The sequence below is a fragment of the Diadema antillarum genome, unplaced genomic scaffold, assembly GCF_040938485.1.
Source record: "Diadema antillarum isolate AM-2024a unplaced genomic scaffold, OU_Dant_1.0 seq00000409_RagTag, whole genome shotgun sequence".
Lineage (NCBI taxonomy): Eukaryota > Metazoa > Echinodermata > Echinoidea > Diadematoida > Diadematidae > Diadema > Diadema antillarum.
Window position 1 is genome coordinate 746,992 of NW_027271396.1, and position 18,742 is coordinate 765,733.

Consider the following 18,742-nt stretch of genomic DNA (forward strand, 5'->3'; position numbering starts at 1 on the left):
AAAAGATGCCATTGCAAAACATCTCATCAGTCAAGAAAATTAGTTTTCTTTTGGGAAGTTAGCAGCTTCTCCACCTTCAGAAGTATGTTATTTTGCCTGAAGGGGAAGCTTGTTTATTTTTCCCAGAAATTAAAAAAAAACTATTTCTGACAAAACTTTGTGAAAATACTGAAACGCATATTGTATTTGTATAGAACTGACAAATGCAACACAAACAACAATGATATTAATGCAACAACAAATAATTATCAACTGCAATCATGACACTAAGGCCTGCTTAACTTGGAGTTTGGTCTTTTCTTTATCGGAGACACTGTGCCTAAGCCTGCTTGTGGTGCGCCTTGCTTGCTCACAGCATCATCACTACCACCAATCCCACGCTTACGGCTTCTCGACGGAGGAGTGCCATTTTTGGTTGTTCTTCCTTCCCTTGAAAGTCTTTCATTATTTGTCTTCCTCTTCCGACTCTCGGCCTCTCCAGAGCTGCTAGGGTTAGTCTCGTTACTAGACTCCAGACTTTCTGCGACAAGTTTGTTTGGAATGTGGTGTGTCTGAATGTTGGCAGCACGTTTCTTACTAGTAGGACTTCTGCTTCTTTGAGAGTCTGCCATTTTGTTGCTTGTGAATTCCCCTCTGCTTTCTGACTGCCCATTGGTAGTGTGTGTACCCTCACGCATAGGGGTGGAGCCAACCAGCCCGGCCATGGAAAGTCCCAATGTCCCCGCCTCCTCTTGATCTTCAATCTCCAGACACTGCTCTATGTTGGCGATACGTTGATGCATGGCGCACACCAACACCTGAAGCTGTGAGGATTAATGCAATGATGACTGTTAATTATCATTCCTCACTCTTGGCTCATATACTTACATGTACGTGCTAATATACCTAATAAGACTCACCACTCAACTGTCCACACATGATATTCAGCTCTCTTCCGCTAATAAAGAGCTGTTTCCCATGACACTAGACCCTAACTAGAAATATCACTGAAGGTGACTAATACCCCCTCCCCGTGACGACAGTCTTACCCAAGGAATGATCTTTCCTTGATCTGCCATTTAAATGCCGTTACCATGGCAACGCAGCTTCCGACACGTCCGAAAAATATGTCTTGCACATCTTCCCACCAAGACTATTGTGTATGCCACATTTCATAAGCTTTTGTCAAAAACTGACGAAGTAGTTCAATCCACAAGATCTTTCCTTGATCTTCCGCCATTAATATGCCGTTACCATGGCAACGCAGCTTCCGACACGTCCAAAAAATATGTCTTGCACATCTTCCCACCAAGACCAATGTGTGTGCCACATTTCATGAGCTTCAGTCGAATACAGAGGAAGTAGTTCAATCCGCAAGATCTTTCCTTGATCTTCTGCCATTTATATGCTGTTACCATGGTAATGCAGCTTCCGACACGTCCGAAAAATATGTCTTCCACATCTTCCCACCAAGATCAAGGTGTGTGCCACATTTCATAAGCTTTGGTCAAAAAACTGAGGAAGTAGTTAAATCCGCAAGATCTTTCCTTGATCTTCTGCCATTAATATGCCGTTACCATGGCAACGTACTTTCGGATACTGTCAAAAAATGCGTCTTGCACATCTACAACCAAAGGCACACATCTATACCAAGTTTCATGGAAATTGGGCAAAAACTGAGGAAGTAGTTTGCAACACAAAATTTTCCATCATTTTGGCTCATAATATGTGAGCTGTTACCATGGCAACATACTTTTTGTCACTGTCAAGAAATGTGTCATGCTGACTTATATCCTAAGACAAACATTCAATATGAATTCCATAAGAATTGGAAGAACACTGATGAAGCAGTTTTGCCATGAAGCATTTTGCCCTATATTTTACCAATAACATGCCGTTACCATGGCAACGCACTTTTTGCCACTGCGGAAATATGTGTCTTGCACATTAACATATTCAGATGAACATCTGTGCCTAATTTCATAAAAATTGATCAAAAACTGTGGGAGGAGTTCGCGACGCAAGATTTGTACCCATTTTTGCCCATAATATGCCGTTACCATGGCAACGTACTTTTGGGTACTGTCAAAAAATACGTCTTGCACATCTACAACCCAAGGCACACATCTGTGCCAAGTTTTATGGGAATCGGTTGAAAACTGAGGAAGTAGTTCGCGACACAAGATTTGCAACGGACCGACCGCCCGACCGCCCGACCGCCCGACCGCCCGACCGCCCGCCCGACTGCCCGACCGTCCACTGATTCCTATATACCCCCTTCAAACTTTGGCGGGGGTATAAATATCAGATACAGACACCTGGGATGTGATGGTAACAAGAAGCATCCAAGTAACTCTCATCCTCACCTATGAATACAGTCTGACAAGTTATCCAGCCATGTTGGTATAGGTGCTCATTGGGATTTCATATTAAAGCGAATTGGCCAGATGAGGGAGAAACAATGTTTATGTATACATGAGTACAAGTAGACTGCCGACCCAGTGGTAGCTATATATGTAAGTAGTGCACACTGTAACAGTGGTGTAATCTAAGCTTGGAAACTTAAAATTACAGTAAATGTTACATGGCAATTAAAGAAATGTTTATGTAAAATTTATAGTATATTTCTGTTGGGACTTGGATATATAATAGGTACATTGTATATCGTGTAAGTTTTGTAGGAGTTTTAATTGTGTTTGAAATCACTTTTTTGGTAGGTTCAAAGTATGATCATATCTAGTTGACAGAGGAGTCCACGTAAGAGATGGACGCATAATCATAATTGGACTGTACTCCGTCAGAGTTACCATAAAAGGAAGAAAGTACATGTCCAATGTATTAAAGTGCTTTATGAAAGAAGACTTTGCTGTGTTAGTGAACTATAAACAACAATAAATGGTTACTAATATATAAAACAAACCCTGTTATTTAATTTTTTTTTTCTTTGGTTTCTCTCTCTGATATTGGTACTAAACAGTATAACGCTAATGCCCTACCACTATAATGGCTACATCATGATCAGTCTAGAGACAAAACCAAAAAAACATAGACTGATTTTGTGGGCTGAAATTATAGCTATATCCGTTTCTGAATGACTGCATAAAAGTATCAAAGTAATTGGGGGGGGGGGGGGGGGAATACAAGAAATTTATAACTGAGATAAACTGACATTGGGATTGTTTCCCCTGATCTCTAAACTTTGGTTGCCATGACAAAAGTGTGTATCCACACATCTTAACCCCGTTGAGGAAGAGTCCCGAGCATACTCGGGCTGGGGTCTATGGGAAATGCGTGTTGTAGCAAAATCAGACCATCCTCAACAGGTTAAGAACACTAGATGGTGCTATTGCACCACACTAACTCAGGGCCAGACTGTAAGTCTGGTTGTGGCATGACATACACTGTAAACCCCCCACACACAAAGTCATGTTTGTGATTCTTATGAAGTGTTGTTTACATCTTTGTGCGTGATCCTACACATAACGATTACATGAACTTCTTTCAGCTCACCTTGAGAGTAGTTTCTTTCAGTGATTTCAAACTTGTGCTGCTCTCCACAAAGTTGTCAGATGCTGTCATGGCTGCAGTATCTGCTGATCCTACCTGGTACCTACAAAAAGACCAAACAATACACCTGATATCAAAAGACATCACATTCACAGAGTTTTTGAGAAATTTTTCATCCATTTCCGTCAGCAGATGTAAAATTGTTAGAAGGGAAACTCCACAATACCCACGGATAAAACAAGATATCTGACATCAAGAAAAAAAATTTTGCAGTCCAGATTTTCTTCCATGTGTGTTAATTAACATTATTCCTATTATCAGCTACAATGATCCATGTCTGCTTTGATAAGTAAAATGTCATTTACTGATTGAATGTGATAAAGCTAGAAAAAAAAAATCCCACTGAACATGTGACCATTACAAAGCCCAAGAGCCAACATGCCCAGCACAATATCCCCTTGTCATTTGTCCGCACCGTTACTTGGTTGTATACAAAGCAGTGTTCATGCTAACATACATGGTATGGAATACATGGTATGGCCCTACCAACTCTATCCACAGTATTGAGATCTGCACAGGCCTGTGTGCTGCGATGCCACATGATTTCAGACCACAGACCTCAATGTGCAAGGATTATTCCCTTGCATGCAATATGCTGTAACTTGCCAGACATTTTACTAAGCATTCTACAGTGTGTCTCTAAAAAAAGTAAACCCAACTTCAACAGCAAATTTTCAGAAAACTATAAAATATTTGCACATTATTTTTTCATGGTTAGATAGTCCAATAAGTCCTCTATCCAACGATACCACGTAGGTTATGTAATTCGCATGCATGACTGAGCATGATTCAACTTATAATAATTTGTAGTGAATGGGTGTGAAATCATCACTGTGGCAAGTTATTTCTTGCTATTGTCATGCATTCAGGGCAAATTTGAAGTTAAATTTTTGTCACATGTTAGGCCTATGATTACATAACAACTTCAGCAAAGGTTGTTCCTGACACATTCACACTTCACATGCTTTCCAAACATGGTACAGTTGACAATTGAGCAGAGAGTATTCCTGGTAACTCGATACCAGGAAACAAGAAGTTTCGTGGAAGTTCAAGAGGCTTTTCGGGTGAAGTTCCCCGACAGGCAGCCTCCAACAAAAAGAGCCATCTGGTACAATGTGAGAAAGTACGCTGATCACGGAACTTGCCACAGTCATGATTTCACACCCATTCACAAAGTTGAATCATGCTCAGTCATGCATGAGAGTTACATAACCTACGTGGTATCATTGGACAGAGGACTTATTGGACTATCTAACCATGAAAAAATAATGCGTAAATATTTTATAGTTTTCTGAAAACTTGCCGTTGAAGTTGGGTTTACTTTTTTTAGAGACACCCTGTACAGACCATCTTACCCTAAAAGTTTGATACGATCACATTATGTGAGAATGCAATACACCTTTTCCGGTAATACAGACAACATTACTACTTGTGGAATTAGGAAGACTAGTTAATCCACTTACAGATAGGTTCAGGATAGCTACAGAGCACTGCCATTATAACGAACTTTTTTTTTTTTTTTTCCTTTTACAAATTTATTTATTTCCTCTTCATTATACAACGAAACATACAAAATCATATTACAAATCATGTTTTGTTTAACAAATTAACAACAACAACAACAACAATAAAAGATGGGTATCAAACTCTTCAACAATTGAACAATATCCTAAAGATACAGTCAGCTCTCGTTACAATAAACTCCTTAGGGCCCAGCGAAACCACCGTGATCTTGTCACTTTTGAAACCTCGCCATATCCAGGGCGCAAATACCTCTGAATAGGAAAATTTTCAAACCCTGGGACCCCCCAAAAAACTACCCCATCACGTCGGGGTTCTGCCATATGGATATTCTTTATAACGAGAGTCGACTGTATGTTCTTCTACAATGACCTAAAAAATATGTTCTACAGGGGACCATTTCTTATAATGAAAATTTAATTTGTTTGTTCGTTTTGCAATGTTAGATTCTATATAACGGATATTAAGAATAAATGCTGTCAATCCATGAAATTTCACACCTGTATCTTTGCATCTCTGAATATATATGTACCTTTTGTATAACAATATTAAATGATTCAATAAACTCCTGTGGGGCCCTTTCCAGTCTTTGATGAATCCAAACATTACTCTAATTCTTGTACAATCCTCTAATTTAACATGAAAGATCGTACCAATTTCATCCACAAATTTTTGAAGTAATTCTTTAGCAGCTTTACAATCAAAAAACAGATGTACAGGGGTCTCAGCACATGACTTACAAAGCGTACACAACTCTGATTCTGATATTTTCATCTTAAACAATCTTTCATTTGTGTAAAGTATATTATGCGACAACTTGAACTGAAATTCTCTCAATTTTACTTCAATTGTACATATAAATGGCAACATATATATTTGTGTCCAATCTTCTGGTTGAATTCCATACTTGCCAGCGAAAACTGTTTCGCAAACAGGTCTTGATTTAATCTCTTTTAAAAATTCCTCATATATTGGTTTTGATTTCACATTTTGTAACTGTGAAATAATAAGATCCTTTTGTTTTTGAGCCACTTCTTCTTTCCAAAACATCTCCAATAGGAGTGTATTGAAGGAACATTTCGAGTATTTTTGAACAGAGTCTACAATTGCCATATACATCATATTATATTTGCTTGGCACTCCTTTCCTTAACCAAAATTCAAAATCAATGAGCCGTCCATCAATACTAAATATTTGATATATATAACATAAACCTGCTTCAAAAAACGGCCTGCAGAATATTGAGTGCTTATCAATCAAAATATTCTGGTTATTCCATACTGGTTGTTGTAGGATGCCTGCTTGGCTATTTTCATCACCAATAAAATCCTCATGTATGTTTGTCTTTAACCATATTTGTAGAATATTCTCATAGAATGGAGGGATACCCCTCTTATCAATAGTTTCAAGGGAATAATTACTTTGAAACACTAGAATTCCACCAGGCCTTTTTAAGAAGTAATCTCCCAATAGCACCCATTGATGGTTGCGATTTCCATAATATCTTTTAACCCACTTAATTAACTGCGTATCAATCATACATTGTAAATTGGGGAATTTGAGACCACCCTCAGCATATTGTGCATACATAGTTGACCTTGAAATCTTATCTGGGCCATTCCATAAAAAGGAAAACATTAACTTCTCTACTTCTTTCACAAAATCTTGAGGAATTTCAATGTTTGACATCAAATAAATTATCTTAGACATAATAAATGTTTTCAAAATTTGAATTTTACCAATTAACGTTAAATTACGATTTTTCCAAATAAAAAATGTTCTCTTAATCTCACCCAATCGATCTTCAAAGTTTCTTCGGATTGCTTCTTTTTTGTCATATGAAAACCAGATTCCAAGAATTATTATAACGAACTTAAGTACAACAAAATTTTGTCACAACAAAAGTAAAAATTCAGGCCTCATACAGCATAACTATTATCTATATCTTCATAATTACATCAGATTTCATTTTTTTATGTATTTATTAGTTTTTCTGCTTTAAAAACTTTTCAATACATTGTATAATGAAAAAAAAAAAACAACTGCTGGTAATGGTAGTCGCCTGTTCTGTATGATGATAAGCTAACGAAGCAAAGCCCTGGATTACCGATCTCATATACTTGGGTAATTTAAAGTCAGCATACAGTGTATTCTAAACTCCAAGATCTATCAAAGGCAAAACTTACATTGAGACACTGTCTACACTCAGAGTGAATGCATCCCGTAGGTCATCCAGAACTCTGGGTGTAGTCTTGTAAGACTTGCCCACCACAGATTGGCAGCCATTACAGATGAGGGGAGTGTATGTACTGTGTAGAAACACACACGGTAAGGAGAAATGACAAAGAGATGAGTATGTGACATAACATGAAGTATGCAACATTTATTCTCAGAGTATCAGCCATCTCTTTACTCTTCTGTAGATGAAAGTACAAGTAACCTTTAATATGCATGTGGGTGAGAAAATACAGCAATATTAGTAAAACACATCAGTAAATGCTTGAGGAATTCAAACAGAAATCAATTTTTGAAGTTTCAGTGCCACCATCACTAAATGAGAAGACTACTAGAGCTTGTTGTGTGTAGTTAAATTTGCGATCCAACTGTGATTCGAGAATTCACACAAAAATTATACCTTCTCAAAAATAACTGCTTATACAGGAAGTGACCTTTACATATTCAAATCGATGATTATTGCATCAAGTTGTTTGTGATTGCAACTGATTTACAAACTGCTATTTATCGATGTAAATACACAATCATTCTAGTGTTCTTATCATGGCTGTAATAACTGAAAACACTTGAATCGTCTTTGCTTATTTATGTTGATGTAGGGAAATGTGTCAATCAGTAATAATAACTGACCTTCCCTGATCAATGCCATCTGTGGACGTCACCAACTTTGAAGATAACTCCACTGATGATGTTACACCTAGAGTGCAGAAAGAAAATAACAACACACAGTTCGGGGTATCAAAGAATGAGATGGTACAGAACTGAAAACTTTATGGTTTTGCATAACCATACCAGCTGATCACCGAGAAAAGTACAGTAGTTTGGAAGAATTGAATGGTATAATCCCAATCATTTTACTTTGGGAAGGTCATAGTATAGCACAGCAATGATATGATGCTTTGATTCTGCAATTCCATTATTTTCGGGCAACTTGTTCAAATGACTAACATTGCTTATTGGGTAATGACCATAGGTGCGTAAACATAACTTCTGCTTTATGTAATACAGTTGTCTTACCATATATGCATGGCCTTTACATCTACATGTACATGTATATATACTACGATACAGTTCCATCTTATACATAGATACCTTCTACTACTCATTTCACGTTCCACATTTAAAATTTTCTTCAAATTGTGTGACAATGAAATGTAGAAAAACATGCACCACATCCCTTTACAGCCTGACCTCTCTTATCCAGCCTCCCTCTGTCCGGTTCTCTCTATCATCCAGTAGCAATCTTGCTGTTTTTGTTTTTGTTTTGATAATAATTATGGAGGAAGAGGGGAATTGAAAATTCAAATGAAATTCCTACACAAACTCACATGAGTTAGACTCCCTGTACATATCATTCCCAACATAATAACCATACATTCACATCAAATTTGATAATCTAGTGAACGGACTCGACAAAGTATAGAACCTAGGTGTATGACGTTACTTTTGCAGTGCCAAGCATGACTTCAAAGCTCATTCTTATTGCCTCAGTAGTGTGGATGATTTCAAGGATGATTTCAACTGGAATGTCGAGAGAGGGAAACCATTGCACAATCACGATATCAAATTTTGTCCCTCTCTGCTAGACACCTGCTTAATGGCCATCATTGCATCATCTAGTGGTATAGCCCGAAGGTAATTCACAGGTGGCAGCAGAAGGTGAATACAGCGTGTCCCAGAAAAAACGAAACCGGGTTTCAATGCATTTTTTTACTGTCGAAATCATACATTTTCTTTATGAAATATACATCAATGGTAAGATAAACTTTTCTTCTTTCATTAGATGCATAATTCATTGTTCAAAATTCGTGCATGACTGAGTTAGAACAATAGACAGTAATGCTACTAAATTTTCATTTGCACGAGGAAATAGCGACTTCGGATGAAGTTTTCAGACTTTTTCAGCAATCTTTTGCAAAAAATAAAATCACAGCGTTAATATCCATTCTTTTTCCTTTCATTTGATGCCCTAGGCATAAAAAATGATCAACGCCTGCTCGAGAAAACTCAATTTGAAAATATGCTTCCATTTTACCCACTAAATAAGGAGCCAGTTAGCTTTCCCGACATGCCCAACTTGGCAGATAACAATGGCCTTCAGCATGCTTCAATGAATTTACACAAACATGAAGGGAGGGGTAAAAAGGATTGTTACAGACGGTTCGGTTGTGAATAGAGTCGTTAATTAGCACATGATCATGAGCTTGCCTGACCATGCAGCTAACTACAGAGCAAAGGGTGTTCATCAGAGAAATGTTTGGGAAGGTTGGGTGGGAGAAAGCCTCCCCCAAATCCCCCCAAATAAGACGACTTGCTGCCCAGCACTAGTACCTTTGAAAAAGCGCATGTTCAGTGATAAATAAAGTGATGCATTCTCTCTTTCTGCTTCACCTCCCCTTCAAAAACTTCAAAACCCTGTCAGTGATGAAGGACTAACCATGCGTGAGGTAAATGTGGAGAGAAATGAAAACAGTAACATAAGTTTGAGGTACAAAATCATCAAAATGTGTATCATTGTTGTAATGTTGATTTTCCTTAGCCATTGGACTGCGTGCAGCCTGAAAATACTCACGACATTAGTCTGCAATTATTGGTTATATCTCATAGCTTATTCTAAATAAATGACAACAAAGGGCTTTCCGTCTCATACAGCATTCTCTGTAAACCCCCCCCCCCCCATGTGTGGATTCAATTGTGCACATGAGCCTATTGTCTAATGCTAAGTCGGGAGAGCTGAATGCTCGTTTTTCGACTATCCATAGAATCGGTCGAAATAAAGCATGTTTTCATGCAATTTTTTCTCAAGCATGCGTTATTTATATTTGACGCGTAGGGTCTCATGTGAAAGAAGAAAATATGAATATTTGGCTAATAAACTTTGTTTTTCGAAAACGCAACGTTAAAAGTCTGAAAAATGCACTTCAAGTCACCATTTGCGCGTGCAAATGAAAATTTGGTAGCACCACTGTTCATTGTTCTAACTCAGTCATGCATGAACGATGAACGTTGAGTTGTATATCAAATGAAAGAAGAAAAGTTTATCTTTACTTTGATGTATATCTCATAAAAAACATGTATGATTTCGATAGTAAAAAAGTGCATGGAAACCCGGTTTCGTTTTTTCTGGGACACGCTGTACTGACATAGTCATGTGGGTAGTAAACCAAGCCACCCATAATTCGACCACTGCACCATCCAAGATTTGACCACCTGCTACAATATACAAACCTAAGTTTTTGCACATGGTCCAAACTTAACATGCAGGCTTTTTAAATTCCCACCTAGCACCTCCCAGGTTAAACACCTCAAGAACTCTTGTGAGCTGACAGTGCAGTACAACTATGAAATGTATGAGTAAAACTTTGTACAACTACGACTCCCGAGTGACGCTTATCATACAAGTACTCACTCGCCTGATCGCCCTGGGCCTTGCCAAGGGCCAAGGCAAGTGGCCTTGCACTTCGTCATTTGACTTGTTATGATAGTGTATTAAATCTACACACTAAACTCGAGTAATTTAGAGAAAAACTGAGAGCGCAGACCTTCGCCAAACAGCTCATCTCCACCACTGATCTCGTTCTTCCATAGAGATAGCTCTGTCATTTCCACTCATACGTACATTCTATGCATGCTGAAATCGCCTGGTGGTTTCCTAAAATTAGTAATTCAGAAGCCTTTTTGTTACATCATCAACTTCCAGCTGCGCAGCGCAGCATGCCTCGCTCTAGCAGAAACTAGAGCCAGAGGTAGAGCACGCTCTTACACTTGTACAAACAAACAAACGCCGATGAAAACTAACCTTCGCGCTCCCTTTTGGCGGAGGTAAATTAACTCCCGAGTGATAGAATCTATTGCTGGCATGCTCCCTGGATAGAACTCCAAGCTGACGGTTGCTTGCATATTGGAACTGACTACGCAAATTGTGGCCTGACCCGACAGCAGTCAGCACTGCATCAGTTAACTACTGTTTCGACATGTAAACAAAATGTTTTCGTCTCCTTCCAGCTACGGGCCGACCAACCAGGATCCATAATATCCAGCTAACGTGTTACACTTACAGTTAACTACACGCAGCCGCTGTCGCTTTGCGACAGCGGCTGCACGTCTACCCTCTTGTAGAAGTTGTCATTTTCAGCGGTGGGTGTACGTTTCCTTCATGAATATCTTTATTTATCGTAGAAAACTAAAATATAAGGAATCCCCATAGTCTATGATGGATATTCAATAATCGGTTTGCGATTTTTTTTTTAAAATTACGTCAAAAACCCACCAAAATCCGTGATTGAAATCAGGTCTGTAAGTGTCCGTATTGCTTCACTCTTCATCTTCTGCATGTTATTTGAATGGCAATCACTCTCGTATACTACAACGTAGCGAGTCGGAAAAGTTCATATGACCTTGTTGGAGCGGAAGTGATGACCTTGTCGGAGCGGAAGTGACCCATGCAAAGGTCAAATCATGAGAGCAGCACGTGCAGAAATAAATGTACGTAGCAGACGACAAGCTTTACGTAACACACTAAATGCATGGGCGTACGTAAAATGTTACCATGGTACTTCCGGTTGAGCGTTCGTGGTAGTTCGTTGATTTTGTGAATCATCGCACAATCTATAGTATAACTACTCCGAAAAATTCAACAATAACTTGAATAAGGTCTGGATACCAACAAAACACCAAATTCAACTCAACCATCAGCAAAATACGATGTAGGTGAGTGGTAAAAATCATCTTAATGTTAAAATAAAGCAAAATAAAAGACATTCTATGTGATTTTGCCGTCAAAAGCGACGGTCGTTTACTGCTGTACGAAGCACAGCGGTCTGGTCAGACGTCAGGCTACACTTACAGTATGACTGCAACGTGGCAACAATAAACATAATATATGGGACTACGTAGTCCACAGTTGTGACCAACCAGTTGCTATTTACTTACGATCCAGAGTAATTGCCTTCAGGTCATCATTAGCAGCTACAAAGGCTAGTGAATCACTCAATATCGTATTGCATTGCTGGCACTGGAAAACAACAGGTAAATCTTTGCTCTCCTGTCCAGCGATATTTTCGGGCTCATCAACAGCGGGTTCCTCGTCGACTCCGTCCATGCTTTCACTCTCAAATTTCGCTCGCTCGATCAAATTGTAAACAGTATAGTAGCACTGCACGGCATGCGGCACTAGCGCGCGCGCGCGTGTATGAGTGCTTAGTCTCAAAACCAGAAAACTGTTCTAAATTTTAAAGCCTTATTCATAATGATTGCACCGTTTTCCACGATTAAATACTCATATTATTAGAATACCATAAATTATTCTCTCTTTTAATTTTTATGGTGATTTAAAAAGCTATATATGCTTGTTTTTAAAACGAGTGTAGCGGATGAAGTGGATAGGAGATAGACCAGAGACTATGTCCATGGGATTGTAAACAATTTGTTCGGCACGTGTTGGGCGTTTATATCATGTTGATAGAGGTGAACTTTCTAAATTGTAAATTCCTGATTATAATACGCGTACATGTTTTATTTCGGCAAAAGTGTTTGTGGACGCTGGAAGACCCAGCTTTTAGCATCTACCTTTGCAGCACTGGACTTCAATAGCTTGGCAGCAGTTTAATGAATTAGAAACAGCCGTCGGCCCATATCGCTGCAGCGATACGGCGGAGGTTTGGTTAGCGCAGCCAGAGAATTGGGGGAAAGGCGCTCTCACAACCCGTATCTGAAGAGTGGGGCTGTGGAACCATGGCACTGGTATTCAAATTGGCGCTCAATGCGAACACTGCTACAAGTGCAGCCATGAGCATATTCAACCGGACAATTTTGTCGAAGTGTGTTATAATAGATCGACTAAGATTCTCTCGAAGTTTATGCAGCCTCGCTTGCACTCGGAGTCGCAGTCAAGAATGTAGAGAACAACCGCCGGTCGTATTGACCAAGCCAAGCTTCACATCTTTTGACTCGGCGGAAATTATCAAGCAGCAGAATTTTATATCACGTGCACGAGCTGTTACAATATTCATACCGTCTCTCAGTCGTCCCGGTATGAAGTCATTGTATGGGATTCAAACTAACTTGGGCCAGTATTCTCACTCCTTGTCCACAAGAGCAGTGTTTGTGCAGCCATGTCAAGTGAGGCATTATTCAACGAAAAAATCCAAGTCCAAAACATCCTTGAAGTCGAAGAATAAGGCTAGCAATCTTGAAGACCAAGACTCCAGTGATGAGAGTAGCAGTGATGCTGAGGAGGAAGAGGAGGAGGAAGATTGGAAACCGGATGATGATGAGGTGGATGAGGCCAAGAAGGACTGGAAAGATCTCAAGATGAGTGTGCCTTCCCTCAGGATTGATGCCATCTTGAGTGCTGGTCTAGGAATTTCAAGAAAGTAAGAGCCCCTAAGTTATCTACTCAGGCCTAGATTGCAACAGACAGCAACATTATATATCAAACAGTTGTCACAGCAACAATATTGTCATTATTACCATCATCACCATTCGAACATGATAGCTACTGTGCATTCAAATTGACCAGTACACTGTATGTTGAATGGTTCTTCATGTGGACTCTATTGATGATCCTTTCAAATGTTGGGATATACTGATTTTTTCTGTGAGGTTTTCCATCTACCTGATTAAATGTTGTCATGTTGATAGGAAAACAATGATCATTTACATTCTAAATAATGTGAAGATGTACAGCTGTACATCAGATTTCTCTATGAAATTTAACTTACTTGTTTGCAGCAGAACAGCAACTTAATTGATTGTAGATTTACTGTACAACTGTGTATATCACGTTTAGCTGTTCAGCAGATGATATCAGCTTACCATTTTCATTCAATGTTGAAGGCATTCAGACTTTATCAGAGGTGTAGAAATTTCAATACAAATGCACTGACTTTGTTTTCATATTTGACTTGATTTGTTGTTGTTTTTTTTGTTTTGTTTTTTGAGGGGGTGGGAGGTTGGGTATTTTGAGTTGAGATCCAAGTGAAACTGTTCTACATGACCTCATTTTTCTTTTTAATTCCTATGTCTATTCATGTCAACTTCACATTTGCCCTGCATCCTTTTAAGAGTTTAAGAGCTCACTTAAAACCTGGTTATTTAAACAAGCTTTTTTGTAAACATTTCCTTTATTCCTTTTCGCATACCTCTTTTATCACTGGTATTTTTTTCTGCCTCTCTCTTTCTTGTGCCATGAGCATCTTATTATTCATGATGGATACAGGCACATTACAAGTGTTCATATAATTATTATTATTATTATTATCTTCATTTACTATGATACAACCTCTTGTACTGGGCAACAGGCCCCTATTGATGTAACAATTCTGTTACCATATTTCTGTTGCTATTGTTTATATACGTCTTTGAATGTTTTCCTTTGTTGTTTGAAATACTTGAACAGGAAGGTGGAAGATGCTTTTCTCAGTGCAAAGTTGAGGCACAATGGACAGAAGGTCACAAAGAAGAGCAAACAGGTGGGACTTTGATTATCAACTTTAATGTGCTACCTGAGTGAACTGTCTGATTTGTGTGCCAGGTCCTCTTATTTTCCACTTGGAAACAAGGGAAGAATAAAAGTGAAGTATTTTCTTCGGGCATTTTGTTATGGAAGAAAGATAAAAATTCACTTTAAAGAGTCAAAACATAGCTCTGGTACGCCTGTAAGAATTGTCAAATTTTGTTCCCAAATGTACACGTATGCCTGAGAAATCTGTGGAATAATGCTGTAATAACAAGATATTCACTGGGTAACGACGAAAATGCGAAATATTAACCAAAAATGTTTGCATCTGAAAACCTACCTGATCGGGGCCAGGCTAACTCCGACTCCAGGACATCTCGACCTCACTTTGATGGCAGGGCCAAGTTGTGTAAAACTAACTTCTTGATTGTACAGCATTGTGCTCTGGGAGCGCTTCGTGTTCAACTATTTCTGGCTTATCGCAGTTCACAACGTGTGCATCAAAAAACAACGCGCGCCTCAAAAACCTCTTTGGCGTGTCTACAAAATGAACATGCGCCTATGTATATTTAGTTAAGCGGCTTTGGTATAGAATATGGCTATCACCAACTACGTATAATTGCCTGAAATAGGGCCGTGTTGTCTCTGTGACCAAGTTGGCCCGGATCCTCCTGGGATAAAAGTCGGTTTACTGACTTTTACTTTTAATCTGAAAATACTCTGAAACCACTCATCATCCAGGCATATCGCATCAGCTAGGTAAGTTTTTTGGTAGCTTCCTTCGATATATTGCAAGCAAATAATCGTGCAAGACGGGTTCTCAAGCCCTTACCAGAACTATGTTTTCACTTTAATATTACTCAATCCAAAGACTGTTGCATGTTTTGAGGTATGCATGGTGCAAATTGACGTACAAAAAAAATAAAAAAAAAATAAAAAGAATTGTGCACATAGTGAAATTTCCAGCTATTCAAAAAAAATGCTGATTTGATAGACACACAATGTAGCCACATAGATAATAAGACAAACATTTACATGTACAGTTGAACCTCTCGTACCTGGACAAGTCGAACCGGGGCTCATCCGGATGAGGGATTTGGCCGGATACGAGAGACTCAATGCTTTATACATGTACATATACATACACATGTACTGATGTAGCCCATTGTAGTACCACATGTAGTAATGTGTATACTGCAACCTTTTCATTGCATTACACTCAGTAACAGACAGCTACATTACCTAATACCGTACCGGGCCCAAGGTAAAAAGTGATAGCGCATTGCGATTGGGTTGCTCTCTTCCCCACACTCTCTCTCTCTTTGTGTGTGTACTGTGTTGGAACAATTTTTGAGTGTTCAATATCATTCGTTGCTCAGCCAATGACTCAAAACAATGCATGTCTATCTCAGAGACTCCAACCCCAAGCACCTTCTGATCTGGAGATTCTCCCGCCTGAAACCCCTAGCAAACGGGAGACTACAAGTTGATGTGTGCGAAGCGCGAAGTTCGTAGGGTTCTAGATGTTCTCTGGTGCTATCTAAGGCTTATTTTTTTCAACATACGATAGCAATAAGTAAGAAATCCTTTCCACCGGGAGACACAGAGCCAGGGCGGGAGAAATCAAATCTCAAGCGGGAGAATGAGAGATTTTGCAAAAATGGGCTTTCGGCGGGAGATCTCCCGTCGAAAACGGGAGAGTTGGAGTCTCTGCTATCTAGTCATATCGACGGCTGTGTATGGACCTATTTATGTGGCAATGCGAAATGAGAGGACTCGAGCGCATAATCCGTCCATATTCTTGCGATGATTTGGAATGTTTGGGGATGTTAAAATGTCTGAAGGTAAGCAATTTGGAAGGAAATTTGATGTAATGTATGTTAATCATGTTGGAAGTAATATGTAATTCATGTGTGTTTGTGTAGGAGTTCTCAAGGAGTTGGGAATCCCCCTTTCCTCCCGTAATTAAAAAAAAATAAATAAAAAATCACGGCGAGATTGCGTCCGTATAATAGAGAGATCCGGATAAAGGGAGGCCGGATAAGAGAGGTTCAACTGTACATGTATGTTGACTTGCAAGGTTTCAAATTGATGCAGTTCTCCTTAACCCTTTGAACCCGAAAGGCCGGAAAACCGGCCGCGCGCAGAACGTGCAAATACCCTAAAGGCCGGTATACCGGCCAGAAATCATGTGACTTTGATAACTTGAGTTTTAACTGTCAGGTGACCCCCTAAATAGGACGCCATCTCACTACAACGATGCGGAGAGATTCTTCGGTCTATACTTTCGTTGATTACGGTTTGGATTTGCAAGTTTTGAGCTATAAAAATGGCAAAAAGATGCTATTCTGCAGAGGAGGCTCGAGCGATAATCCTAGGTGAATCATCTGGTGATTATGAGGAAGCTATTGACAAGTCATATTATAGTCAAAGCAGTGATTTTGAAGATGAAACGGACACAGATAATGAGCTAGATGCTGCACAAGGTGATGTACAATCTTAGCCGGGTACCAGCGGGGGGAAATAGCAGCTGGGATGCCGTTAGAGCTGGAGCTGGAGGTGACCATGTTGGTGATCGTCGAAGTCAAGGGGGCGTGGCACAGTCAGGGAGTGAGGTTATTGTTTTTATAGCTAACATTACTAATGTTGATTATCATTATGATTATAATCATTATTGTCATACTGAGCTATTATTGCAGCTCAAATGAAATTGGAGTAATCATAACCACACTTCACAGACCTGTGGTTATTTGTTTTTGTTGTATTTTTTGTATGTATTCCCAATGTATTTAGTCATTTAGCAAAATATGCTCAATCATGTGCAAATAATGCAGGGTGAGGGTCACGACCATCTCAAATAATGCGGGGTTCAAAGGGTTAAAGGACAAGTCCACCTTCATACACATAAGGATTGAGAGAATGCAGCAATATTAGTAGAACACATCAGTGAAAGTTTGAGGAAAATTGGACAATCCATTCAAAAGTTACGAATGTTTTAAGTATCTGCGCAGTCACTGCTGGAAGAGAAGACTACTACAGTATATGATGTCACATGTGTATAACTATATAAGGAAAATAAAAAGAGAATTTCACAAAACTTTACTTTTTGAATAAAGTGCACAGTTCTTCGACTTGCTACTGACGTATGCTAAGGGTAATATTATTCCCCCTGCCTTCTGAAAGAGAGAAGTCAAGTGTTCTTTTGTTATGGGAGAAAAATGGAAATATGTGGAATTTTCTTTAATTCTTTCTTTATATCGTTGTACTCATGTGACATCACAAGCTATAGTAGTCTTTTCATCCAGCCGTGACTGAGCAGAAACTTCAAAAATTCATAACTTTTTAACGGATTGTCCGATTTTGCTCAAACTCTCACTGTTGTGTTCTACTAATATTGCTGCATTCACTCAACCCACATGTCTATGAAGGTGAACTTGTCCTCTAAATCTATGATAATAGAGGGGATAAACTAAAGGGATATTTTAGTTGCTGTTTCTTATTCTACGGTATTCTTCTTTTTTTTTGAACAGGTAGCTGAGGGTGATATTTTGGATGTGGTCCGAGATGAGAAAGTGGCTACCAAGGATGACGACCAGGGAATGGTGGTCATGAGAGTAGCTGTGATGAGGGTCAAAGGTGAAAGGTCAGCCTCGGATCGCATACCTGTCAGGTTACGGCGATGGAAGCGACTGGAAGTACCCCACAAGAAGTGATACAGTGTACAGTAGAAGCTTCAGACTTTCATCTTCTGGGAGTGCAGTTAACTCTGCCCTGATCATATTCCCTGGCAAAATTCAAAGCGTCTGCCTGGAGACAGAAATAAGGACAGACTTGGTTTCTTAAGGTGAAGTTGGTGCTTTACATCTTTAACTCTGCTGGATTGAAAATAAAAATTATCTGTTGTTCCGTTGATTTTGACGTCTTCTATGCAGTCACATAAGGACAAATATTGTACACTGTATAACAAAACCTTGCAAGGTT

At 39.1% G+C, this 18,742-nt stretch overlaps 2 protein-coding genes across 2 annotated transcripts; one reads left to right on the plus strand and one right to left on the minus strand.

Annotated features, from left to right (window-relative positions):
- Positions 1 to 266: 266 nt before the first annotated feature.
- Positions 267 to 12,403, minus strand: LOC139732292 (uncharacterized). Its single transcript, XM_071643164.1, has 5 exons — positions 12,235 to 12,403; positions 7,933 to 7,999; positions 7,254 to 7,376; positions 3,490 to 3,589; positions 267 to 803 (listed from the first exon to the last, which is right to left on the minus strand). The coding sequence occupies exons 1-5, from the start codon at positions 12,401 to 12,403 to the stop codon at positions 267 to 269; spliced, it is 996 nt and encodes a 331-aa protein (XP_071499265.1).
- An 898-nt stretch (positions 12,404 to 13,301) lies between these two features.
- On the plus strand, positions 13,302 to 18,521 carry LOC139732283 (mitochondrial transcription rescue factor 1-like). The gene is made up of 3 exons (XM_071643156.1): positions 13,302 to 13,676; positions 14,702 to 14,774; positions 18,292 to 18,521. The coding sequence occupies exons 1-3, from the start codon at positions 13,336 to 13,338 to the stop codon at positions 18,472 to 18,474; spliced, it is 597 nt and encodes a 198-aa protein (XP_071499257.1). The 5' UTR covers positions 13,302 to 13,335; the 3' UTR covers positions 18,475 to 18,521.
- The last annotated feature ends 221 nt before the right edge of the window (positions 18,522 to 18,742 follow it).

Excerpts from the sequence above, each read along its gene's own strand:
- LOC139732292 (XM_071643164.1), bottom strand. The coding sequence starts at position 12,403 with ATGGACGGAGTCGACGAGGAACCCGCTGTTGATGAGCCCGAAAATATC. Across the intron at positions 7,377-7,932 it reads GATGGCATTGATCAGGGAAG|TACATACACTCCCCTCATCT; the intron begins GTCAGTTATTAT and ends GTTTCTACACAG. Across the intron at positions 804-3,489 it reads TGAAAGAAACTACTCTCAAG|CTTCAGGTGTTGGTGTGCGC; the intron begins GTGAGCTGAAAG and ends TAATCCTCACAG.
- LOC139732283 (XM_071643156.1), top strand. The coding sequence starts at position 13,336 with ATGAAGTCATTGTATGGGATTCAAACTAACTTGGGCCAGTATTCTCAC. Across the intron at positions 13,677-14,701 it reads GGTCTAGGAATTTCAAGAAA|GAAGGTGGAAGATGCTTTTC; the intron begins GTAAGAGCCCCT and ends ATACTTGAACAG. Across the intron at positions 14,775-18,291 it reads TCACAAAGAAGAGCAAACAG|GTAGCTGAGGGTGATATTTT; the intron begins GTGGGACTTTGA and ends TTTTTTGAACAG.